Source organism: Squalius cephalus (genome assembly GCF_949319135.1).
Source record: "Squalius cephalus genome assembly, chromosome: 23".
Taxonomy (NCBI): domain Eukaryota; kingdom Metazoa; phylum Chordata; class Actinopteri; order Cypriniformes; family Leuciscidae; genus Squalius; species Squalius cephalus.
In genome coordinates, this window is record NC_137144.1 from 19417145 (window position 1) to 19444894 (window position 27750).

Below are 27750 nucleotides of genomic sequence, written 5' to 3' on the forward strand. Positions count from 1 at the left end.
CAACGTCACTTCCGCTTGCATTGAAAAACATAGCAAACGCTGTATTTATTTCGTATTAAGCGCTATTTCCATTCTATAGTCTTGTGCGTCTCCATCAATTTTGAAGTGCAGAGACGTCCTTTCTAAAACTGTATTAATAGCCTTAGTTATGAAGGTGAGTGGAGGATTTTGTTTGTTTTGCGTGACAGTATTAAAGCCAAACCTGTTCTTACCTGATTCTGCACGAGCACAAACTGTTGAATTTTTAAAATCAGAAGTATTTGCATACGGGCTTTTTTGTTACTTTGCCATTAAATGCGCTTTAGTCGGATAGATGTTGTGTTATCTTGCTCTGATAATAGATAGACGGGGCAGCTGACAATGAGTCGATTCCTAAAAAGGGTTTAATATTTCATCAGCATGATAATGCAAAAACCACTGTATAAGCTATGCAGTATCACTTTTATTTATTTTTGCAACCATGAAGTTTATGATTTTAGGATGTAAAAGGGTTGTCAGGGAAGAGATGATGATGATGACGACGATGATGATAATGATAATTGTTGTTGTAATTGGGTCATTCATGTCATGCAGTACCTTTTGCACTCTATAATTTTTCAGATATAAATATGCTTTATAATTTAAGGAAGTATTTATATTAATGTGAATAGCAGACTCAGAAACAAACCAGATAATATAAAAAAACAACATAGATATCATCAAATCAACTTATGATTGTGCTGCTGCTTTCCTACTGAAATGATGAATTGACTTATTGCAAAGTGATGTAATTTTTCCTTATTTAGCAACTTGCCTCAATGTAACAAAGTTCACATGGAATTATAATTGTAGAAATTGCATTGGATCTTGATTTATGTAGGCTATACTTGATGGGTACATGAAAATGTACTGCATAACATGAATGATTGTGTTGTTGTTTACATTGTCGTGTATGTATTTCAGTATTAACAGTATGAACTGTATAATCTTGTTAATTCAAGGGTGCAGAGACTGAGGTGATCGAGGAAGCACCTGCTGACCCTAATAATGAAGAGCTTCCACCTTACCTGCGTGAAGAACCACCTGAGGGTAAGTTCAGCATGATTATTTCATAATATTTTGCTCTTAAATATAAATCCATATATGTAATTAAATTAATTTCTATGTGTGCAACATGTCCAGAAACTTTTTTTTAACCAACAAACAAGGTTTTAATAAAATAAAAAAGAATTGTATATTAAATTGTATATTGTAATATTATATATTGTATTTTCCATTAGACATTCATGTGGACATTCATTGCCATTTCAGCACTAAATGCTAAATAAAGCATTTAGTGCTGAAATGGCAATGAATGTTCACATGAATGTATAATGGAAAATGTATTTAGGTCTTCTTCCCTTTTTTTGATCATTTTAGTCACCTTTTTGACTCCGCTGGTTCATTTTCGCTTTGTGGTGTCACTAATATCTAAAAATGCATTCTTTATTTTACAACTTCTAAAGGAAATCAAATGTATTTACAATAAAGAACAACTAATACAATACCGTTCAAAAGTTTATTAATGGTATACAGTGTTTTTGAAAGAAATTTCTTATGCCCACCAATTTATTTGATCAAAATCCAGTAAAAGCGGCAATATTGTAAAATATGATTCGAATGTAAAATAACTGTTTTCTATTTTAATATATTTTAAAATGTAATTTATTACTGTGATGCAAATCTGAATTTTCACCATTATTACTCCAGTCTTCAGTGTCACATGAAAAATGTCTTTTTATTATCAATGTTAAAACAGTTCTGTGTTTGGCATGGTAATGGATACAACAATGTTAATATGTTTGGTATTGGCGGGAATAGATTATTGTTTTTAGATGTTAGATGTTATTGCTGTTACTGTTGATTATTGCTGCTGCAGAGCAAGTAGGGGACTTGCTATTGCCAATACACACACGACACACTGCTGTGAGCAAGTCAGACATGCTGCTGCTGTACAATGTAGCATGCATGAATTACCCATGGAAGATCTATACAGGTGGAGCTGGGGAAGGTGGAGGGTTTCTGAAATGCGCTGCACTGGTACAGCAAATGCTGACCAAGTATTTTTAAAGGTTGAGCAGCGAGCTCATTGGCTACCGATACAGCAGGAACCAATCAGCTGCGCCCTATAGAGAGAGATGTGATTGCAAACAGATTGAGTTAAAGGAGAACTCCGGTCAATTTTAACATTGAGCTCATTTTTTTGTAAATTTGGAGTGCTGTCAGTACAGAGAACAACGACAAAAATCGGTGTGGTCTACTCCGTGTTATCCTCTTTAAAATTTGCACCCTGTTGACTTCAATGGGGCAAGTTTTAAACCTGCTTTTAGCCTCTTAACATCCTTGATGTGTCATTACAAGTGCACAGCCAATGTGAGTGATTCCTGCAGAGTGAAGGCGGGTGAATCTGACTGCAATAGATGTGAAAGATATTAATAAAAATGATGTTATTTCAGCCAGCGCACATACCTGTATTTACATCCTGTTTTCGGTTGAAGTCCACAGTAGTCGATTGTCGAGTTCACGCGCATAGGTTTAGTACGTACGATCATGCGCCCGAACTCGACAATCGACTACTGTGGACTTCAACTGAAAACAGGATGTAAATACAGGTATGTGCGCTGGCTGAAATAACATCATTTTTATTCATATCTTGCACATCTACTGCAGTCAGATTCACTGCGTGTTGACTCTGAAGGAATCACTCACATGGCTGGGCACTTGTAATGACACATCAAGGATGTTAAGAGGCTAAAAGCAGGTTTAAAACTTGCCCCATTGAAGTCAACAGGGTGCAAATTTTAAAAAGAGGATAACACGGTGTAGGCAACTCCGATTTTTGTCGTTGTTCTCTGTATTGACAGCACTCCAAATGTACAAAAAAATGAGCTCAATGTTAAAATTGACCGGAGTTCTCCTTTAAGGATCGATCAGCCTGCGCCATCTAGAGGTTTCATGACAGAACTTTGTGTTTGTGCTACTTAATATTTTTGTTGAGAAAAACAAACATTGGAAATAGAAATCTTTTGTAACAAAGTAAAAGTCCTTTACTGCCACTTGATCAATTTAATGCATTCTTGCTGAATAAATGTATCAATTACAAAAAAATTTACTGACCCAATGTTTTGAATGGTAGTTTGTATTTGTTTTTGGAAAACTTATTTTAGATATTTTAGAATAGAGAATTTAGATTAAAAACCCATACACTGTAAAAAGTGATCAGTTGGCTTAACTTAATTATTTTAAGGCAACGGGTTCCCTCATTTCTTTTAAGTAATAAACTTAAGACTGGAACTTGACAATTCCACATGACTAAATTTGTTCAATTACGCATTAAGTTTTTTAAGTTAAGTCAACTGATCACTTTTTAATCCTCAGGGAAATCTGGTTCATTTTTGTCAAAGCATATCCAGCCATCTGTTACCTTTGTAATGTTGTAGTAAAGTATAGTGATCTGCAGAGGGCCACACTGATCAACATAACACAGGAAGATTTCAGCAGTGAAAAAATGCTGTTTGGAGTGTCAAATTGTACAAAGGTTTAAGTAAACTTAATTCCCGAGTCCATTCATCTTTCCAAAACGCTTCCCAGAAAGCCCTGCAGTGCCCTCTGATACACACAGGGCTGCATCTGTAGTTAATAACAGGCATGTACACTATATTAATGCCTTTCATTAAGAGTTAAAGATCTTGCAGTGATTGAACATGTTTAAGTTAAAATGGGCTTTTGTGCCCACACCGTGATCAATGTCCTCCCTTTGTTCTCTGTGCTATTTGATCTTTACGTCCAGGGACGGCACAAAGAAACAAAGCTCTCTTGTCTTGTCTCTTTATAAAAAAGTCTATTCGGGGTGAAGGCTCTGATGCTGCTGCTTTGCCAGAAACAATCTCTTTAGTTTAAATGGCAGCATTATGTTGCTATAAATTGCTTTGGGATCCACTGTGCCTGCTGCCCACCAGTGCATCACAGGTGATTGCGTAACAGCAAATGCCTGCCCTCTGGCTTTTTGTGCTGCTACCTCGGTGCGGATCCTGAAATAGTTTATAATTTCACTGAGATTTTCTCCTTCTTTGTTGCTGAGAACTTGCATGGATTCTAGAATTCTCTCAGATATGGGTTGTGCATATTGAGCTGTTTGTTCTGATTTAGTGTGTGTTGATTTTGACGTATACAGAGCTATTTTGGGTAAATCAAACGGTCTATTTTAGTGAAATTGGCCATCACGATAACTGGCGTTTTATGAGAAATGAGTACACAAGTGCATTGAGCCTGTTCAGAAGGAGGGGAATTGTTTGAACCAGGCTTAATATAACTGAGTAAATAGCAGAAGGGATTGAAGTACAAGCAGAATGATCCTAGTTCAGTATCTCAGTGACTTCACAAAGATCTGCTTAGGGATTCAAAGACCAGAATACCGCGTTCTGTCAGGGAGCAGACTGGAATCCGTTTGTCGGCAGAGTTGGTTGGTGTGAAAGGGGACTGCACCCACTTTAATCATGTGAACCCCTGTGTTATGAACAATTCAGTCCATTCACTCAGTCGAGTCTGTCTAGGACCACAAAGTGATTCAATTGGCAAGAACCTTCAATGACTACTAAGAAATTAAGAATAGGTGTGTTTGACTTGAAGCAGTAAAGTACCGCTTCAATATAGGTTTAATGATTATTATTAGCATATATTTGTATATGCTATTTTGATAATCAATCTATCGATTATGTCCTCGATTAATCATATGATTTTTTTAATCGGTTAATCGGGGGCATAATAGATATAATGTGCGTTGTAGCACGATACTACCATATTTTAGTTTCCAATTTTTTTGTGTTTCCACAACAATGTTAGTGAGTAAATCTACTGAAATGGCCACCATAACCGTGGAGTGTGATGTGTAAGATGAGAAAGCAGAGGTTAAGTCGTTTGTCATGGTTGTAAAAAACAATGGCTATCTGAACATATTTGCCAAGCGCAAACCAGTACAGAAGTAATCAATCAATTATCGGGGAGTGTCATGCCTTTTTCACAATCATTTTGGAGGGTCATAGAAAAATGTATTGCTGGCGAAGGGAGGGTCGAGTCTATTTTGACTATAGATCTCAAAACTCCTCCGGTAGCCCCTTAAATAAACAACCGAACAGTCCCTAACCCCTAATTGTTTTTTCATGTGTGTGCTTTAGGTAGCTTATTTTTTTGCAAGCTAACTGCTCAGCATATTAGCTTTATTACTTTATTACATATTACTTTTAGCCGATACCCTAAACAAGTGTTTATTTACACATATTATCTATTATGTTCATATGTATGATGTGTAGGGGTGTAACAATATATCGTGTCACAAAATATATCGCAATACAAAAATGCAACAATATGTATCGTGGATGGTGACAATATGTATTGTGTATATTTCACCCAAAATAAAAATTACTGTGTGAGAATTTCAAGTTTTAGTCTTAGTACTACATTAAACTTCTAAATATAATGTATAATAATGCAATGGGGGAATATTTGTGGGTCTTGGTAATGCCAAATGTCTTATGTTACCAGTAAACACTACATTATTTTAAATATATCTAGTCTGTGAAAGAGTGCAAGCATATTCATCTAAAATAATTCTGTATTTTCAGCTTCAGAATCATCAATATTTTTATTCTGGTCTCACTATTGTCCTGTGCATTGGGTTTCAGCACCAAGTCCAAGCCTATTCATTTACAACCCACAATGTAATATCAAATTAAGGATTTTAATAAACAGTACATTTTTTGTTAACCTTTAATCATATGTCTTGGAGTATCGCAATAATATCGTATCGTGAGTTCAGTATCGTGATATGTATCGAATCGTGACATGAGGGTATCGTTACATCCCTAATGATGTGTTTTAGGCATTACAAGCAGATACCCCTCCGAGCAGATTAAATGGTTGGTATAATCGCAAAAGTGAACCGATACTCATGACGTATGACTCCTGGTCACGCTTATTATTCTTTTTCCATAGCTCTGAATGAATTGTCTTGGGAGAGCAGCTCACATTCTTCGCATCTTTTGCAGGTGCTTTTCTGCCTGTGTGTGAAGTTTTGGAGGCAAGTCCAGTATGAATAAAACATAAATAAAACGGTGAAGCTGTGGTAAACAGCCACTAGTACTTGCATTGATACTCATGTCGATAATGTGGTTCAATTGTTTTTCTTCTTATTGCTTATTGGATAATTGTTTATTTTGTCGATTGTCCATGTCTTTTATCAAGTGTGAGTGTTTACTTTGTGAATATAAAATCCCTTGATAATTGTTGCTCTTATTGCCTGATGAAGATCTTGTTTGCTCGAAATATTCATGTTTTATGGAAGCAGATAAAGCAATGTGCTGGTTTCTTCACTTCTTTGTTAACGTGGTTCGACCCAAAAGTACTTTGTGAAAAGAGTCCGGCAGTGGGAAGCGTCAAAACCCATTTCTTGCACGCTAGTCATCATGATATCATAGCAAAACCTGCATGAACCAGGTGTTGTATCAAGCCAGTAAGTTTTATTTCCTGAAGTGCCCCTGATGTTGTAGACATACAGAATGAGTCCCTTCAGGGCGTATGGTCGTCTGAGGTCAGACATAGTCACAGAGGATTTGGAGTGGAACCAGACAGGCTAGCCCACATGCTAATATTCATGTGGAAAAATACAGGCAAAATGGAGCTCTCCTCCCTGAGGCGTTCGCTCGCGCTGCTGCAGACAGTGTACAGTTCACAGACTGTTTCTTTTGTTGATGCAACATTTGCACCTGATTTTTCTTCTCAAGCTTGTACTGTTACCTCGTCTGTAAATGTCACATGTGAGGACAGAATGAAAGGCATGATGGTAGTTTTGAGCAAATTACGAGTGACGAACGTAGTTGTTTCACAATTATGTCCTTTGTATGTTTTAGTACGAGCAAGCGGCTGCGAAATTCAATCAAGGTTAGATTGTCAAGCCCTACCGGTGTGATTGCACTTTATTGTCTGAACGAACAGGCTGGAACTGACGTAAACCTGAGAAATACAATTCCAGAGATTCGGTCTGTCTGCTAATTTGAGCTTCTGTTACTACTGTATATCTGAAGCACATATTTGCTGAAGCATTCATTTAGACATCAATACCCTGTCTAAGTGATGTTTATATGTCATTGGTTCTGTCGTTTACCCATATGCGTAAAATATCAGCTAAATGACATTTTTGACTGAGTAATTACATTACTACCCTGACTTTCATAGCCTGTTTTTAGCATATGATGGGTTAGGCTCACAAAGTCACTGTTGAGGATTGACAACTGTGTTTATTAGTGATTTATTGTGAGTCTCAAATTTTCTTGTAATACCTGTAACCATAGCAACCAGTAACTGTAGTGGATGTCCCTAAACACCATGAATTGCATCTTTTAAGGATTTAATTTGTATTTCATCCTCAGAGGCATTACAGTTTGGTCCAATTCAGTCTTGTTTTATTTTCTCTCACAATTCTAATAATTTCCATTACCTTGTTGAGATTAAGCATCTATATTATAAACATAATAATTAAAATAAGTACATCATTTATGATGACTTGAATGCTATAGGTAAAAAATATATGACTTTAACTTTGACTAATTTAAATTATGACTAATACTACATATCTGCAAAGACGGTCAACTCTCAACTTCAGTCTTGATCTTGAATGCATGGGACAGAGTATTATTATCTGTGGATCGCAAACATCTGACTGGCTTATTCAAGTTTAACAGATCAGACAAATAAGAAGGCCATTTAAAACAAAGAACAAAAGTACATAAATTAATTTAGCAGCACATTTTGTTGTTGTCTCTGGCAAGAAATGTGAGTATGAATAGACCTTCTGTTTGGGATTAGCAGAAAAGAATAATGTGCGAAGTCTGTGCTTTTATTTCACAGATGTGACTGACAACTAGTTGACTGAAGTTCAATTTGTACAGCACAAATCAGCCAAGCTTGCTGTCAAAATTTGGTTTTGATTCCTCACTTTGGATATAGAACACAGTTGTCACCAAACTGTCTATGAACATACCAGTATTTAGCACTCCAACAGAACCGACAACCTGTATTTTGCTTCTGTGTGTAGCCACACGTAGCCTTAATGCTAAGCTCCTCAAATCAGCTGTAAACTCATAACCACACACCAGCAATCTTTCAAACCACCCTGTGCAATTACAGCTGAAGGTGTGCATTTACCTACGAGATCAATCTAGCATTTACGTCGACAAGACAGAATCAAGTTAATAATGGCTAAAAATGGTGTTTTGTTGAGTTTGTGCACTTCTGTCCTGTTTGCTTGGAGCCGCGCTGCTGTTCCATCATCCTGACAGATCCAGTGCACATGAGGGGCTCAATCTGATGTTGTGTAAAAGGATGATGGATGGACCGTCAGCCGCACGAGGCTCGCGGTGCATCGTCCACCTGCGGTTCTGCCTCGCCGTTTTCATTAGGTCCCCGTAGCCGAAAACACAGATCAACATATGCGCTGATCAAAGAGCCCTGAACGGGATGATGGATCGGTTCGAGTGCAGAAAGAAGCCTGTGGTTTCGTGTTCACTCTTACGACTTGTTTTTCATTTTAAGTAATGTGTTTAATTAAAAATAGTGTGGTGTAGATGGATTACTTAAGCATTATCAGTTGGTGTGGCACAAAAGAATTACAGCCTAGCTTTGGAGATAAATTGAATTCTTGGTAATTGGGTGTAGATTTTATAATGTGTATTGTTAAAACGGATTCTATTGAATAACTTTTATTCTATCGCCCATTTATGTAAGAGCACCTGCTATCCATCATTGGCTGAAAGCTAGAGTGGGTGGTGCCAATAGCATCACCAAATGGAAATTCAATGTAATGACATTTCAGTAAGGTTTTCTTCCTGGTTGGCCAACGGGTAGCCCCACCCCCAAACTCACGCCATTGGTTGAGTCAACGTTACCATGTCGGGCAAAGTTTTGATAGCATCACAGTCAGATTTCAGGGAAATAAACCTGTGAACTTGGTGTTTACACCAAGAGCAATAACTATAAAGATAACTTTAGTGTTCTTTTTATTATAAGAACGCGCTGCAGTTTTGACGTCTGTCGCTTTAAATGGTTTATTAGCTCTTTTGAAGCAGAATGGATTCTGATTGGCATGTTTTTATTGTTTATGAGGTGGAAAACAAGTAATTCCATTGATATCGTTCCTCTGTGCCGTTATTGTTAAAGTTGTTTGCAATTGTTTTAAATTTATAATAATTCTAAAAAAAAGTCGGTATCACTACAATAAGGTCTCATTCATGCTCAATGAGCAATACATTTGTTAACATTAGTTAATAAAAATATAACTGTTCATTGTTTGTGCGTTAACTAATGTTAACAAATACAACTTTTGATTCTAATAATGTATTAGTAAATGCTGATATTGACATTAACTAATATTAATAAATGCTAGATGTATTGTTCGTTAACTAATGTAATTAACCAATGTTGATAAATGAAACCTTATTGTAAGTGTTAACAAGATGTCTTTATCATCATAGTTAAAGTCCTTGAGTGATTTCATTGAAAAAAAAAAGTAAATTAAGTTTTTATTTCCATTTTATTTTCAGTTTGTCTTGTCGATTTATTTATTTTTTGTTAGTTAATTGTTCATTTAACTTTTAAAATGTTTAACAACAGTGACATTTTATGTTAAATACAGGTGGGTTGTAAAAGTTTTATAATAATTTATAATAAATAATTTAAAATATTAATAATTATATGTTTTATAACAATACCATGTATCCGGAATTTTAATAAAAATGTATGGCCATTTTTATTTTGTTTTAGTTTAGGAGTTATGAAAATATATATTTTAGTTTAAAAAAACTTTTTATTTTGGTGAATGAAAATGTTTTCATTTAGTTTGTTTTAGTTTTAACCACAATATCAGAATAACACTACCTATTGTATCAAATGGATAGTTTACCCCAAAATGACAATTCTGTCAAATTACACACACTTTTAAAGATATGTGGCTTTATTAGTTGTTTTTATTTCGCTTTTTTTTTTTCTTTTCTTGCCATGCGCTCTAAGCTCCTGCCCCTCAGCCTCACCACCAGCTTCATGGCCAGAGATGAATGGAACCTGTCCAGTATAACAAACCAGAAATGCATACTAACTAGGTAACAACACAAGCAAATAGATATTATCAATTTACTTTTGGACAGTGGCTGTGGACAGCATCTGTGAATGTCGGCTTTCCATGCTTGTCTGGTCACAGAGAGACATTTGTCACTTGAATGCTTTGTCACAAACCAAAGGAAAAGGGAAGCTTTCTGCTCATTAAATGCACACTCATGCTGGGCCATCTCGCAGACTCAAGAGCGAAACTCGAAAGCTATCAGGACTGATGCGCATCAGTTGGCTTTACAGTCCATTTCACTGGCTGTGCCCGAAATCGCCCCCATACCCTATACGGCATTATTTGAGGGGATAGCCATTTCGTGTATACTCATTCAATCCCATAATGCACCTCAATAACAACTGTACAACCGATGTACGCTCAGCGGCTAGAGAATACCCATGATGCACTGTGAGAGTCACGTGCCGAATGAATTCCCTCGTCTCGCCAGTTGACGCCCGCCGTCGATATGACGGCTACAGCGCAATATCATACAGGTATAAATACCTTTGTAATTGAATGTTAAATTGTTTAATTAAGGTTTATATGTAGTTTCCATGACAGAGTTCAAGATAAATATTTTCATCTTACTACTGGAGCAGCCAGTTTGCTAAATTTCAAATGATTATTAAACCGCAAGGCGCAAGCACAAACTTCCAGCACACTCAGTGTCCAAATTTGCTCTCTCGTTTTCATTCGTACACTACTTCAGGTGAACTATAATGTAGAGAATCATGAATGAGGTTATAGGGAGCAATTTCGGACAGTCAAATCTGTCACAAACCAACCTGGAGCTTTCCTCTGAACTTTTTGCTCCGTAGCCTTAAAGGATTTATGACTGCTCCAAGGAAAATCTTTCCATTTTTTTTATAGTGCAATCTGAGGAAATTTTGTTTCTTATTTTGAAATAGAAGTTTCATATATTTACACAGTCCAACCAGCCTATTTATAGCATCTAACCTGCAAAAACAAACGTTGACCAGTAGTGTGTATATGTATATATGTATGTGTGTGTGTATATGTATATATTTCTCAGTAGTGATATGTTGAGAAATTGTCCTTTGAAATTGTGGCTGGTAGGAACAGACCTTTTATGAAAATCATAAAAATGTTTAGAGAAATAATGTGAATATCTTGTAATAGAGAAGGAATGAGAAAGGGAAAGGCAGAAATTTATCACATTCAAACAGTTTGAATTTAATTTAAGAAAGGCAAAGGCCGTCTCTGACCCGAATGTGACCATGCTTTTCACATCCAATTATTTCCTCTGCCGTGACGAGCAGAAACAGTTTTTTTTTAGAAAGGGAACATAATGGTGGGTGAAATGACAGGTTGAGTGAATGCATCTCTCTCCACGGCTGTTTTCAAAGGACTGACAGTTGCTCTCCACCAACTCTTTGGCATAGAACAATGAAAAGCAGCAAGGAGCCGACTTGCCATCTGTAGTATGACTGGTAAATTATGACACTTCATTACAGCTTCCTCTTCCTTTCTCTCTCTCCTTCCCTCTCTCTATTTCTCTTTCTCACTTTCTCTTTTCTTTTCCTCACTAACTACCTCTCTGTCTTTGTGTTTTTTTTTACTCATTCTCTCTAGTCTCGCTCTCTCAGTCCCTCTCTGACACCCATCCTCAGCCCTGTGTTGCCGGTGGTAAATTGGGACACCACAAAGCTCATGGGTCATTTCAGCGCCCATTTTCTGACAAGAACACGGTCATTAATATGTGTTTCGTACAGTTCAGTGTCAATTGCTAGGTTGTTAGTTGCTATCCTAAGCCAAAGGAGCCTATCCACACGTCTCTGTGATATCCTGGTCCCAGTATCTCCTTCATTTATTATTATTTATTTATTTTTGGTCAATTTAATTGTGAAAAAATAAAAAAATAAAATATATATAAAATATAATATATAAATATATATTATATAATATCAATTTATAATTATTTGTTCATGTATTATTTAAAAAAAAAATGTTACTAGTGTAAATGTATTCTTTTTTTAAAACTTATTAGACTATTTATATACACTTGTGAAAAAAATAAAATATTAATAAATGTAAACTAATAAATTGCACTTTATGCGTATATATATATATATATATAAACATATGATAAATATTATATACATTTATTAATTTCTATAATTGTATATTTTATCATTTATGTTTTACTTTATAGATCGAAATGTACATTCAGCAAAGGACGAGTTAGATCTGTGTCAATGCAATTCTTTTATTTCCATGCAATCATGTTGGTGCTTCAATCTAAGCTGCTTTTGATATTGAGACTCCTGGCATAAGCCAGAGAGAAAAAAAATGCGCCGGAACATCTGTCCCCTCAAATATGAAAGTATAATAAAGTTATGTTGTGCACGTCTCGTCCCTGGTCAGCAGAATCTCTCATTGGCGTGTTGCTGCACACTGCTATCATTGCAAATCCCTGCTTGGCAAAACCAACAGTAAACAAAAATGCGGCGGGGGTGATCTGGGGGTTTGCCGGCATTGAATTATTTAAGGTTTTACCTTGACGATTCTGCACACCATCTGCTTGATGTATAATTCAAGAGACATGCTTAGGGTGGGATGCCTTGAATGAAGCGCTCTGCATTGAATGGTCACAGTGTTGCGGGTCTAAACATTATGTAGCCTAAATTCTTTGATGTGTGTCATATGAGCGATATGCTTCACTCTTTGATATATATTTCAGAGTCTGTACCGCAAATTCCAGTTACACTTGCCGTTTCATCCAAGGATAGTAAGGTCCAATGTACATTGCTTTTTTTTTGGCACTCTCTGAGACTTTTTCTGCGGATTGACGTGTCTTTCTAAATCCCCAAAGCACAGAGTCTGACATGAAAAGCAGGACAGGGCAGGAACCGCTAGCCAGGTTCTCCTTCAGTAAGCTCAGCGGGAACTGGCAAATTTTTTTCCCCTCCATCTGTAGCTACTGAAGTGCAAGCGTGTGTCATCCGTCTGTCAATCACACACTGTATAGCAGAGAAATCCATCTGGGGAAAATAGAGACTGTTTGAATTATTAGTGTTGGAGTGCAGAATCTAGATCAGTACCGTTTTTTGCAATCACCTGACTTTAATTTCTTACGATAAAGGGACATCTGGTTCGAGATCAGTGTCTCAAATCTAAGACAAAAATGTGGGCCTTGGTTTGAGGTTTGAATCACAATTTCAGCCTCGTGGTGGCTTTTTGTTATATAACCAAGATCGAATGGTTTTGTCTTTGATGGAGTAAGAATCTGCTTCATTTCGATCCGCTGTTGTAGGCTGTGAATTGAAACCTGTGAAGGTTGTTGTACTGTAAGATGGATTGTTTTCAACGCTGTTTTAGAAAATGGATTGATGACATTAAAGAGATTGTCATCATTACTCACCCTCATGTCGTTCCAAACTCATATTGTTTCTTTCTTCCGTGGGATACGAAAGGAGGTATTTGGTAGAATGTCAGAGCTGCTCTTTACAACTATAGTAGCCTAAATTATGCTGTCACACTTCAAAAGGGACAAAAAAACCCCACAAAGTATCCTAAAATAATTCATACAAGTTGTTTGAACGCATACAATAGTTTTGTGTGAGGAACAAAAAAAAGTTAATATTAATCTCCCTTCTGTTTTTGCATTGAAATAGCAACACGTTATGCTAGGTTTAACGTTGAAGATTTGTCTGATTATTTGTAATGTAGTTATTTATTAATGCATTATTTATAGTATTTTGCTAGTTTATGTATGTATATTTATATAGATATATATTCTCTCTCTAATTTAGAATCTTTTTTCTGCTACTCACATTTCTAATAGCAGCCCATGTGTTACTCTAGATTTGAAGTACAGTATGTTCTCAGACGTCTTATTGATTGTGGCACATTTAAATGTTTTGAATTGAAAGTAATGCAGGCTGTTCGGGAAAGAATAACATTTGCTTTCTTTAGCTTCACTGGATTTGTGAATTAGCAGTCACATTAGCAGCTTATCCTTGAAGACAGTCCTTGCATTCACTTGTCCTTTTTGGTGTGTTTATTTGCTTTTACATTTTCACTTGTCTCATTGATGCAAGTTATTTAGTCTCTGTTACAACTGATTTGATGTATTTCTAGGTTCAGTTTTCATGGTTGCTGTAAAAGCGCATTCCTCCGTACTCCCTATAGAAACGCTTGGATCTCTTGCACCATTAGGAAGTCCCAAAAGTCATAGTCGTGATTGACTTTGATGGAACGTGTTTACAAAACAGCCTCTCCTAGCTGAGTTGAAGACTCGCATTCACAGAGATGGAATTTCTTTTCCTTTTTTTACCAAATCCGTAGCGGCCAATTAGACGTTTCACAGAACTTTTCATATTCTGCAAAACAGAATTATATCCAATAATTGTGACAATTGTTAGCTCTATGCTAATATGCCAATGAAGATTGTGTGAGCTGTGGGCTTATAGAGAAGGCGTGAGCTATAGGTTAATATTTATGAAGATGTTGTGGGATATATGCTAATAGGCTAATGAAGATAAAGATATAAAAGGAGATATAGGCAACGTCTCAATCAGCTCCCTTGCTTCCTAGGGGCCCTATCTTACACCCGGCGCAATGCAGCGCCAAGCGCAACGCAAGTGTTTTTTGCTAGTTTCAAATCTGCCATGGCGTAAGCGCAACTGGCCTTTAAAGGGAATGGGAGATGAGAATCTGATTGGTTTAACACACCCGTTACTCATTATGAGAATACGGACAACCCTTTCAGACCATGCGCCGGGTGCGCCAACCATTTTCCCGTCTTTAAACTAGCAAAAGTGGATTCGGACACGACCTAGTAAGTGAACTTTCGCCGTGTGCTTTAGACCATGCGCTTAGATCGTAAAAACAGGGCCCTTGGTCTTAAACCAGTATATCGTGTACACCAATTTGGGATCCTGGCTCACTACACATTGGGAATCTGATTACTCTATTCGCTGCGACATTGTACAACATCACTGTATTGGTATTTATGAACAACAGCAGAACTGATATCTTTATTATATTATATTTTTAATGTTATATAATACTTTGCTTGTTACATAGGCTATATGTGCAACATTTGAGCTGTAAATGAATTATAAATGTAACTTGAATTAAGATGCCAGGGAAGGATGCAAGGAAAGAAAATGAAGACAGAGGAATCGAAGGAAAGCTTATTTGTATATTGGAATATTCTTGATCACTCGAGCTTCACTTAAAAGCATCATCAGCTGCGCTCAAGGGATCTACCCTTATGTTGCTGAAGTTCGGTTATTTAAGAAATTCATGATAAATAATAATAAAAGCAAATGCCCTGTTGAAATATGTGAGATGTATGGTTTATTTAAACTACAAGGATAAATCATCAATTAAAATGATTGTGACAGAGGTGAAGGGGGAGGAGAATTTATACATGCATCAGGTTTTTGACAAGAAGGACTTCCGCATAGGACACACCTGTGCATCCTCGCTCATGGCACTTCTGAAAGCTTCCTCGTTTCTCGTCTCCTCGCGGTGCAATTAGAGAATTTGGATGTCCTTCAAGATGGCTAACTTTGATCGGTTTCCAGGTCACAGGCTGGAGGACGGAGAAGCGAGAAAGCATCAATTTGGGTATTGAGAAGCACCCAATGTTTCAGTGCAGTGGAAGGATTTTGCTTAAAATGGCCGACTCCTTGATCAGTGCCCTGACTACTGAACTAAAGAGCTGATTAAGATACAACCATAGGTAAATAAATTAGTCGTAAGCTATAGGTGAAAATTGTAATGAAGATGGTGTGAGCTACAGGTTATAGAACATAGCATGAGCTCGGCTAATAAGCTTATAAATATTTGGGTAAGATATATGGTAACATGATGTGAGATATAGATTGATGATGCTAGCATGACCTTTGTTAATAAGTAATGAAGATACTAGTAAGCTAGGCTGATGGAGTAATGAAAATGATATAGGTTGATGATAGGTTAGCAAGAGCTAGGCTAAAAAATAATGGATATAGTAGCAAGTTATAGGCTAATAATGGACAATTGGACAATTCAGGACAAGGCATGTTTTTATGCTTAGGAAATTTTTAATTGCTTGGTTTGGATTTTCCGTAAGCTTGTTAAGCAACTGTGAGCATTTGAAATCACACAATAGAAGTTTATTTTATGCTGTAGCTGCACGATTCTGGATACATTTTCGATTTATTTGTTTTCAAATAGAGGTCACTATTCTCCCACGATTTTGAATAGACAACTAAAAAATATATATATTTACTAGAGGTTCTGACAAATTTTAGTTGTGCAGTCTATTTTAAAAATATTAAATTAATTAAATTTAATAAAAAAAAATGATTCAATGACAAATACATTTCTAACAGTCATGCCACCTACAAGTATAACTATGTAATTGATGCAATCTTTATTTAAAGCGTTAAGTTACTTTCAAAATGTAATTTACTGTATTTTGATCGCTACCGTAGACATCAGTGTTTATTTTCAAACTTTTATCCCAGTACTACTTTGATTTTAACACAGAAATAGTGACACTGTGTGGTTGAAAAGACTCTTTGTCATATCTATACATGTCAACTGCTCTGTCTGGCTCAGTGGCAGCGCAATCTGAATGTTCGCTGTGATCGTACTTGTTTAATAGACATAGCCGAATCGTTGTTATTTAGGAATATGATCGCATGTTTGAATAGAGATTAATCGTGCAGCTCTAGTAGTGTGTGCTATCTTTGACAGCCCAGAATCACTTAGACTCAAGATATAAGCTAATAGTGAGGCGGTGAATATCGTAGGACGTGTCTAAGACATGTTTTCATAACTCAGCTTTTGTTTTTTACGAAAAGGGCATGCTTGTGCATCTTTTAAAAGCTTTGTTAGGATTTTCAAGGCGGCGGCCATGGGCTTCCATTGAAAGCTTGTGAAGCAACTATGCTGGCATTTAAAATCACACAATGGGTCCTGTCATCGATATAAATATTGAAGGCGAATGGCACGAGTGACTCATTTGCACACATTATCAGATCCTGGCGCCGCGGGATTGGCGGGAAAAGGTCTTTTTCGGCTTATTGAAGTCAACAAACCTACATTGGGAGGACTGGGATGAGTAAGCACAAAGGTTCAAATGTCATACGTGTCTCTACCGATAGTTCAGACCATAGCAAGCTTGCGCACCCAGTGGAAACATTGACCTTTTCCATAAGTGGTTCACCAGTAGTTATTTATTTATTTAATGCAGCTGTATCAGGCCAGCGGGGGAAAAGGCCACATTCAGACTCCATTTCAGCAGAGTTCTTGTCAGTCCCATAATTGCCAAAGCTCGTCATCGAATGGAGCTTCTAATCATAGCAGTGCTGATGTCCTCGCAAGTGTATCTGCAAAACTGGCTACCGGCTTTTTATTCATTTTAAATGCGTATTTGTGTGTCAAAATGCCTAACGTACCGGCGTGTCCATGTTTGTATGATCTATTTTTACGTTTTTCCTTGTTTGGCCTTTTTTAGCCTGGCGTCTCTTGTACTAACACCATGTCCAGCAAGGTCCAACGGTAATTCAGTACATTCCCTTCCAGGCCGTTTTCTCGAAACCTCATTTTAACTTGACCCTTCATTGTGTTATGCCTCAGGCAACTCGGGCACAGGGATTAAAAATAGAGACCTCAGCAGGGACGGAGTTGACACGGTTCTTGTTGGTGAGAGTGGAGCGGCGGAGAGCTGAATCCCGCTGGGGGTTTTTATCACTGGGGAAGGTCCGATTACCCCCTCCCTTCTCTTACTACTCCTTTTCTTATTTCTCTCTCTCTCTCTCTCTCTCTCTCTTTCGCTCTCTCGCACACTGTAAATCTCAGTGCCAAGTGAGGAGAACAATATTTTCACCATTATTTCTCTGCACTACAGAGAGATGATGTGGGTATTGATATAGACTCATAAATTTACAGAGGCGACAGATTTACGCCGGAGGCTGGCAGCCCACCTCTCGTTCAGGAACATGTTCGGCTTTGATTGGTTGGGAATGGATTCTTGGCTATCCAATTCAGCTTAGGTCAGGCAGGTCTAAATCAAGAGGACTATATCATTGGTTTTTATATAGATGGCAGTTTGGTACATATAGTAAGCTCAATACTATAGTCATATGTCTCCTCTTCTGGGATGTGCGTCCTTCTGCATAATCTCTGTCACAACAACTGCACAAAATTAATTAATTTGTTTGTATTTTTGTTTTTCGCTTTTCACTGCTTAGTTCTCCCTGTTCTACTGTCTTAAGTTTCAAGTTTAAATGTACTACTCTAAAATGTCATGTCGTCAAGTAAAATGTAACAACATATTTTTCTTACATCTTTTTCAAGGTTTTTTTAACAGATGAAATTCAAATTAATTCATAAATATCATACATTTTGGGGGAGTTATGACATTTTACTACCTGATCCTTTGTCTCGTCATTAAATGAGGTAAAAACTGTGTTTAATATTGTTCTATTTGTATCCATTTGGTGGATAACGTGTTTGTTCATTTTTTTTTGTAAAATATAATAAATAAAACTATGCCGAACTTCTTTTCAATACTTTTTTTCTTTACTGATGTAAGTACAGTTGTACAATTATATAATATTTATGACATTAGTCCCCTCCAAATTCCGTTTTAATTCACAAATGAACATGCTAATCATTGAATAGTAGTAAGTGTATGAATTGATTATTAAAATGCATCATGGAAAATAGATCCTTTTGTTGCCTTTTGTTTTTGTTTACCATTGGACGAGATTTGACCTTGGTGTTTCCTCCACGATTGTTTTACTTATGCCGCTGATGGCCCCTTCATCCTTAGTAGGGCCTTATTTGTTCGTCTTCTCTTTACAAAATGTTCCCGTCCAAGTGGGTACCTGGAGGAAAATGCTTTGTATCTGTTTCTTCTGTTCTTTCTAAGACTTTATCTCTGTTCTCCTCCCTTCGGTTTGTGAATGCAGCATTGTTGGTGTTATCTAAAGGTCTTACTTGTGGCTGTCCTCGACAGGAACATATTATAGAGTTGAGGCCAGGGTTCAGGCACCAGAATGTTCAAGTGTGCCCAGATCATTTTCTCAGCTCATTCTGGGCACCAAGGAGACCACTTATCTTTCTTTAGTTGGGGCTTTTGGATTCTGTCACAACCTAAAACTTTATTCATCCATGATTGCTGCAGGCTTCTTGCTCCAATTGATGTTTAGATTGCCTTAGAGGCATCCGAGCAATATCAGTCAATGATTCCTTGTTCAGTTTTACAACAAGATTCAATCTTCTTATTCGGTTTTCTGTCAGTTAGGGACAACGAGACTATGTTCTTTTGAAAGCTTTAGCGCTTAGAAGGACATGTGAAATTCTCCATCCAGTTTCTCTGTGAATGTTTATTTAACTGTCGAGACCAACACGGTAACCTTTGTACGGGGCTTGTTGAGTGGGTTTTTAGCTACTGATGCTCACCCTCCACAGAATTCGGGCCGTCTCTCGAAAGAGTAACACGCCTCAGAATATCTTAACCTTTCCATCTAAGCCTTCAAATGTCACTGTTCTCTTTCCTGCATCTGAACACAAATTGACATTTTCTATTTGCTATAGAATTTGATTGATCTTGAAGGTTCCTGTCAAAAAAAGAATAACTTGGTCATTCTTCCAAAGAAAGAAAGCTGTTTCGTGTTTTGCAGTTATAGCAGCATGCTTTGATGAATTCTATGTGGTGATATTTTTTTTTTTCTATTGGTCAAACAAGGGTAAGCAATTAGAAAGATCAGTGTATTTGATAACAAGCTCAAGGGTATTTACTCAGCAAATTCTAGCGAATGTTTGATGAAGAAAAAAAGGTTAGGGTTCAGTTGATGTGAAAGGTTGCATGATGTTGTCAATTACCAGTTTTACAGTGTGTAAAACCATGCAAAACTGCATATTTTCAAAATTGATTAGTCGGTTTGCGACCTGAACAACTAGTAGACTACACATTCTTAAGAAAGTTCTGTAAAATTATTTTGTTTTGTGTTCCTTTGTCCACGATCAGACATGTTCTCGCGCTAAAGAAAAGCTAGAAGGATTGCATTTTCCGATGCGGTTTGTTGTACTATTTAGAGTTTAGAGATTATTAATATATTTAATATTTTGTTGAATGTTTAAATTATGTGATTTTAAACCATTGTAATCCTCCTCTAATACCTAGAAGTTTATTCATTAGTTTAGTCACCCCTCATTTAAAACACTATTCAGAAAACTTTACAGTTCAAATAGCGTGTTCATATGAAAGATTCATAAGCACTTTACTCATTTTTGAAGTTTCGAACTGCACATTAGAGATAAATAATTATTCGGTAACACTTTACAATAAGGTTCATTAGTTAACAGTTAATGTATTAACTAACATGAACTAACAAAGAGCAATACATTTGTTACAGTATTTATTAATCTTTGTTAATGTTAATTAGTGCATTAATTAATGTTAACAAATACAACCTTTGATTTTAATAACGTATTAGTAAATGTTGAAATTCATATTAACTAAGATTAATAAATGCTGAGGAAGTATTGTTTATTCTTAGTTCATGTTAACGGTAACTGATGTTAACTAATGAATCTTACTGTAAATTGTTACCAATTATTCCTTCCTGCACAGCACTGTACACACCAAAAACTCTCTCTCTCCCCCTCTTCAATCAGATATATCAGCGGCATTATCCCATTCTTTTAGGTCAGTAGTCAGTTAAGCCAGATTAAGATGAGGTCTTTCCCTCCCTGTGCTCAACAGAAATCATTCATGATGTGCACATATGTTTGTTATTGTCTGTGTGATTAAAATGCTGCATATAACGTTTAACGACACAGAACGGAGGTTTGTGACATGTATTGTTTGCACGTTATTTGTATGTTGTGAGCGATTATCAGTCGCACTATTATTTGGCTGCCATATATTTTATTCTGTGTTGGATTGACAGAACTTCATTGTATTGGAAATAAAGCGTTGTTGTCACACTATTGATGACCCTGTTATTTGCATACTGTGTCCAAATTCTAGCTAAATATTTGATTTCACATTTGTAACCCAAGTACCTATGGGCACATAGCCAAAACCACATTTATATTCTGTTAGTTCAGTGGGACTTCTAATCCATGACATGGTAGCATTGTGTGTTTGACTGGTTCTCTGCAGTTATTGCACTGAATTCAACTGAATGACAATAGCTGTCAAATGTCAATAACAAGGTTGTTTCAGATGCCTGTGTGAAGCTCACAAACTGTGGCCTCATTCATGAATCATGTACTTAAATTTGTTTGTATGTATGTGGTATGTATGTGTACAAAGTATGTGGTTGTTACACAAATTGTGCATAAGAACAGTTTAATGAACAATTTACACCACATTGATTGTCATATGAATGCAACAATTTAAGTTTAAATTTTGGAATTTACATTATAATTGCTTGTAAAATGAATGCAACGCTTTACGTTACAATATTTACGAACAAGTTACATAAAAATCACTTGTCATATCGAATGTTCTGTTCGATTCACGTTTATTTGTATAGTGCTTTTCACAATACATATCATTTCAAAACAGCTTTACAGACAGTTTGAATGGTTTTAAGAAAATTCTGCTTGTCATTTGAATGTGACTGTTTATGTTTAGAATTGATTTACATACAATTTACATGAAAATTGCTTATATGAATGTGACAGTTTACGTAAGAATGGATTTACGAACAATTTACCTGACATCATCATACTCATTTTACATACTCATCGACATCGTATTAAGAAAATGAGTTTACATTAGTATACAATAACAAACAATTTCTACGAAAATTGTTTGCCGTGTTGTCACATTTTATGTTAGAATAGCTTTACGAACAATTTGTACGCAAATTGTTTGTCATGAAATTTGACCATTTACATGAATGGATTTGCGAACGAAAGAAGAAATTTTTTTCAAAAAGAAATTGAATTAAATTGCAAACAACACATTGTCACGCTATGCTGTTGATGACTGGTATTTACATGCAGTGTCCAAAGGCGAATATTTGTTTCACATGTATTACCCAAGTACACATTAAGACATATTTACATTTATAGTTAGTTCAAGAAAATTTGCATTTGAAAATTAGATTTGCTCATATGATTGAGTTTAGAATGCATTTACAATCATGTATGAAATCGAATGTCACATTTTAGTTTAGAATGGATCAAATTTTTGCGATTCATATAAATTTGAGCTTGCGTAAGAATGGATTTGCAAACAATTTACATGAAAATTGCTTGTCATATGAATGTGTTAAGAATGGAGTTACGAACAATTTATATGAAAATTGTTTGTCATACAAATAATGCATTTTATGTCAGAAGTGCTTTACAAACAATGTATTCTAAAATTGCTTGTCATCAAATTCATAACTGTTTACGTAAGAATGGATTTATGAACAATTTACATGAAAATTGCTTGTCATGTGAATGTATTTTTGCAAGAATTTTTTTACAAATGATTCACACAGTTTTTGCTTGGGTTTCATGAGGCACAGATGTGCAGATTCTGTAAGAGAAACACGACCCATCATCATTGGTCTATCCTTCTATCACTTAAATAATGTATAAAAATGTAAATTCAGAAATAATCTCATTCCTTTTTTGAAACATGCCTCACTACTTTGCTCATTCAGGCTTCATGTGAAAATGGAAGATTTCTGAAAGTGCCGCAATGCTTTGAGGTTTGGTAGCGTGGAAAGTATAATTACATCTCCCCATGCGCAGATGACTCGAGTTAGTTTATATTGCATGTGCGAATGGGAATCTAGAGGCACGAGTTTCGTATCCACCAACATTGTCACTGACCGCCGTTTGACCACCGTTATCGTTGAACTCCTTAACTGGTTCTACCGTCTTGTCTAATAATTTGGTTATTTTGTTCAAATGAGAAATCAGTCTGATCAAAATTCTGGTTCTGTTATGGGACAGTCAAAATTCGTCATAAACATCAGTCAATCGCTAGTCTAAACTGAGCATGAGACTCACTGTAGAGACATGGTGTCAGAAGAAGCAAGAGGTTTGTGCATGTTTCATACATATTAATGAATTTCGATATTTGCAAGAGGCTGTTAAGCGAGGAAAGCAGGGTTTAGTTAAATCTTCTCTCAAGTTGCATCTTAAAAATGTTTCACATCAAGGCTGGTTCTGCTTATCTCTGCGTGTGTCTGTTGTTGTTCATATGCGTGCACATCTGCGCACGTATATGAACTACATGTGGGCCGACCTTGACTGCTCCATGAAGTTTTCCGTCCGCCGTCCCACGAGACTCATCTGAAGATGCGCTGCTTGTCATTCACACGGCTTTCTCTGTGGCACATCGATTCACCGGGGAGCTCATCGTGCAGCCCCGACATGCAGCCCTTGACAGTATTGATTGAATGTAAAAGATATAATTTCTGTTCACAGTCCACAGAGTATTGTGGGGTGTGTAAATGCTAGTTGTCCAGTGGAAGGAAAAGAGTCACTTTTTTTCTTGTATTCTGCCAAAGGAACAAAGGGGAAAGATTATGCTATTTGGACTGTGTGTTTGTGTGTGTGTCTTAGACCACATCTGCTCAGTGTATTACTCAGGTCTGTAGATGTGAGGTGATTTCACAATGCTGCCCTGAAGCTTTAAGTCTCACATAACCATCACAATGAGGAAAATAAGCAATGCTTACATAAATACTGTTATTTTTTTGGTGATTGTCTTGACACACATGATTTCAATATCATGGCTTTAGGAACCAAGTGATCTTAACTGAAAAATTTCATGTAGATCATAATTATATTTGCCATGGTTTGATGATTCATAAAAGGTGTTTTGTTGGCAACAGAAAGAACCGGAAATGGCAAAATGGAGCTGGATTTGAAGATAATAGTCTTTCACAGCCATTCATTGCTCAGTGGTTTCTGGTTGGTTACTAGATGGTTGCTTCCTGGGCCAAGTCAAAAAAGCAAAACCCAAGTTATGGTCCCTACGAATGGCTCAGGATCCTCCTTCAATGCAAGTCATTGGAGTTTTCCCCATATTAATAATAATAATAATAATAATTAAGGTAACAGTTTAGTTTAAGGTCCAATTCTCACCATTAACTAGTTGCGTATTAGCATGCATATTAGGATATTGGCTGTTTAGTACTTATAAGCACATTTTAATTCCTTATACTACATGACCATATTCTACATCCTTAATCCTACCCAAAATCTAAACCTAACAACTACCTTACTAACTATTAATAAGCTGTAATTAGTAGTTAATTAAGACAAAAGCCGTAGTTAATAGTGAGAATTGGACCCTAAACTGAAGTGTGACCATAATGAATTGTATAAATGATAATAATATTGATATTATGCTTTATTGTTGTTGTTTAATAATTTAACACTTTTGCAAATCAATTATCGGACACTTAAATTCAGCATGAAACCGAAGTTGCGCCAGTCTTTTCTTTCCTATTGTGACGTATAAGTGAAACGGCTTCTCGAACAAGAAAAAATGTAGGGCGGGACTTAATTTTTCCATCAGGAATTGATTGGATGGTTGTTGTTTGCTGTTGGTCGATCTCACGTGAGTGACAGCTTGTCCCGTCCTTGCGCCAGTAAACGCGTCATCAGAGAAGAATTGTCAATTGTGATTTCATGGTGAAGTTTAAACATCAAAATAGTCTGCATTTGGTCATAAAATGACAAATCATTTTAACACTCCTAGGGCCAGATTTATTAACAGCTTGCGCCAGTGCAAACCCTGGCGTTAAAAAAAAAACGGTCAGGATTTGGACATTTTTGCAGCTGACCTTATTATGGATTTGTGGGAGTTTCCCTTTCAGAGGCAAGATTTATGGGAGGAGAGTATTTAAATTAATCACGCAAGGTGATTTACTAAGGTTTGGGCTAGCCAATTTACTGGTATGTGTGCCGTTATTTAAATCTTAATCTTAAACCAGACACAAATGTGCGCAGCTCTTGGTAGATTGCTTTGGTCGTTATGATCCGGCTGCATCCGTGTTTTTTAATTTGCGCGCAGAACCCATCTTTTATGAGATTGCGCTCACGCTAGTTTGCCCTGTTTAGTAAATCTGGCCCTGAATGTTTACACTTCTGTTTATTAAATCTAATGTTTTTCAGACTTGGAGAAAGACCACCCTAAGAATGAAGCAGGCGTGGTGTGGAGAGTGACCGGCGGGCTGTTCAACTTCACCAAAGGAGCGGTGGGTGCCACCCTCGGGGGGGTGGCCTGGGTAGGCAGCAAGAGCTTCGAGCTCACCAAGACGGCTGTGACGAGTGTTCCTGCAGCTGGAGTGGGATTGGTCAAAGGCGGTGTCTCCGTGGTAACGGGAGGGGTCGGGGCAGTGGGGTCTGCAGTGGCCGGTAAAGTTACACCAAAGAAAAAAGACAAGTCAGATTAGACTGGCTGACTCGCTCCCAGCCTTTGTTCGAATCGGTGTGTCTGTGGATGTCTGGGTGGTGTGTTCTCACTTTCATGGGGGTTGGAAACAGGTGGCTGGTTCGTTTAGCCCATGGGAAAATTTTCGCATTCACCAAATACAATCCTACCTAAGTTAACATAAAGAACTGCAATACGCTATATAAACACACTTCTAGGAAACTACATGAGCTACAAGGGACATGAGATAATTGGTATCTTATGCCTTTTCTTTGCTAATTTGTTTGTGTATTTGTGTATTTTGACTATTGGCTGAAATGTCGGTCGGTATTATTAATGCTGGGAAGACGCTTCGGGATCAAATGGTAATATCATAACATATTCTTTAACAACTTAATGAAACTGGCTCCATCTTAAAGGGAACTCAAATATGCCAGCAGTTTTAATGAAAACTTGGTGTAAATTATTTTTTGTAATATCAGTCCTTGTGTACACATAATTAGCCCTAATGAGGTATTTCTCTCTAAAACATCCCTTAAAAAGTTCAAGCACACTTGGCAGATTATTCCTTGAATATGCTGGTCTTGTTTCAAGCCCATCTCTGAACAAAGTTCTTGAATCTGAGAAGTTGGAAGTTCAGTGAAAGTAATATTTAATTAAATGAATAAATGTGACACTAAATGACCCTGATCATCCAATAATGTGGAGTTTAGACTACACGCTCTCAAATGTTCTTCGATTTAGTGTCAGAAATCGCGTCTTTTCTTTGATACCGATTTCAGAGTAATATAAACATCTGCTGTTTTCACAGTGAGCTGTTTTATTATCATCACATTCTCATTTACGTCAGTCCTGGTAAGTGTAGAGATCCTCTGAACGGCGGTTCGCACATCATTGGCGTAGATTACATTAATGGTGAGTCTCCAGTGTAAACACTCCATTTTGTAAGACGATGTTCAAGCCGTTGAAATTTAATCTGTCTCCAGGAAACCAGTGCCTGGAGTTAAGAAAAGAAATGATTCGCATCTAAAAAGGATGCAGGAAACAGAAACTACACCACATTGTCTTCAGTCCATTTAAAAAGGCTTTTTTGCAAGTCTGCTGCGAAGCATCACTTGTGGTTTGCTTGAGATGATGTTTTAATGGCTGTACATGTGCCTGAATGTCTTGGGAGTTCTAAAAGCTCACTGTGGAGTGTTTAGTGTTTCAGAACAGTGCAAAATAACCACAGATGTATTTCCTGTGACCGTTTTACAGCCGTTTACATCATAGAACCAGCACAATTGAAAATGTGCAAATTGAGTATTTGTTCATGTTTCTGTTTTTTTTTTTTTTTTTTCTCCCCTATTGCTTAAATGTTTGTCTCCTTTTTATTTATGTAAAAACAACATATGACACTATTATTATTATTATTATTATTATATTGCTGCAATGCATGCTTGAAGCTCTAGTTCTTTGTACAACATGCTGTTAATTGTGAGTATGTATTTCACTTTTTTTCATGTTTCTTTCAGTTTTTGCTATCTACACACTTTCTGTTAGGTACCCATGTCTTGAAGATGCTGTTACTATAAACTGGACTTTTAAGACCAAGTAGATTTTGTCTATAATAGAACTATTTTTGCTAAATTGATGCTGTATTCTACAAATAAAGCATTCTGTATTTTAGAAATGCATGAGTTCTTTGTATTTTGTTGTTGTTGCTGCTGCTGCTGTTTTTTATTTGATGCATTTCACTTATTTACCATCAAAAGAATATGAGCAAAGAGAAGAATTACTATCCTGCAATGATCCCCTGCTGGAATAGGTGGAGATATTTTAATACCATTGATCTATTATTCATTTTAGCTTTAATCATTTATGTAACACTGAATGCACTAATATGCACTGACAGTCCAGATCTGGATTACATAAGCAGTTTATAAAAGTAAGTGACCCCATAATCAAAATCACATGATAAAATCCCTGTTTTATTAAGGCTGAGAGGTAAACTTTAAAACGGCATCCACTTGTATTCATAAGATGGTAGGGTTTTTCATCATAAAATGGGTTACATGTATTGTTTCTATCAGAAAGGGGGGGAGGGGAGGGGAGGGAATAGCATCTTTAGATTAGATGTCAGGTGTCCGGTATAGGCAGAACCAGGAGCTCATAAACCTTTGTCTTTTCATGGCATACTGAATCAGCACAAAAATCTATTGAGCCAGTCAGGGGT

General features: G+C 36.7%; 1 protein-coding gene across 1 annotated transcript; it reads left to right on the forward strand.

The window, feature by feature from the left end:
* The first annotated feature begins 7 nt into the window (after nucleotides 1-7).
* Nucleotides 8-27207, forward strand: LOC307151219 (transmembrane protein 263-B). Its single transcript, XM_079859106.1, has 3 exons — nucleotides 8-154; nucleotides 981-1068; nucleotides 25277-27207. The coding sequence occupies exons 1-3, from the start codon at nucleotides 149-151 to the stop codon at nucleotides 25555-25557; spliced, it is 375 nt and encodes a 124-aa protein (XP_079715232.1). The 5' UTR covers nucleotides 8-148; the 3' UTR covers nucleotides 25558-27207.
* The last annotated feature ends 543 nt before the right edge of the window (nucleotides 27208-27750 follow it).

What these genes read in the sequence shown, in the direction of transcription:
- LOC307151219 (XM_079859106.1), top strand. An exon ending in GCGTGAAGAACCACCTGAGG is followed by an intron (nt 1,069 to 25,276) that starts GTAAGTTCAGCA and finishes AATGTTTTTCAG; the next exon opens with ACTTGGAGAAAGACCACCCT.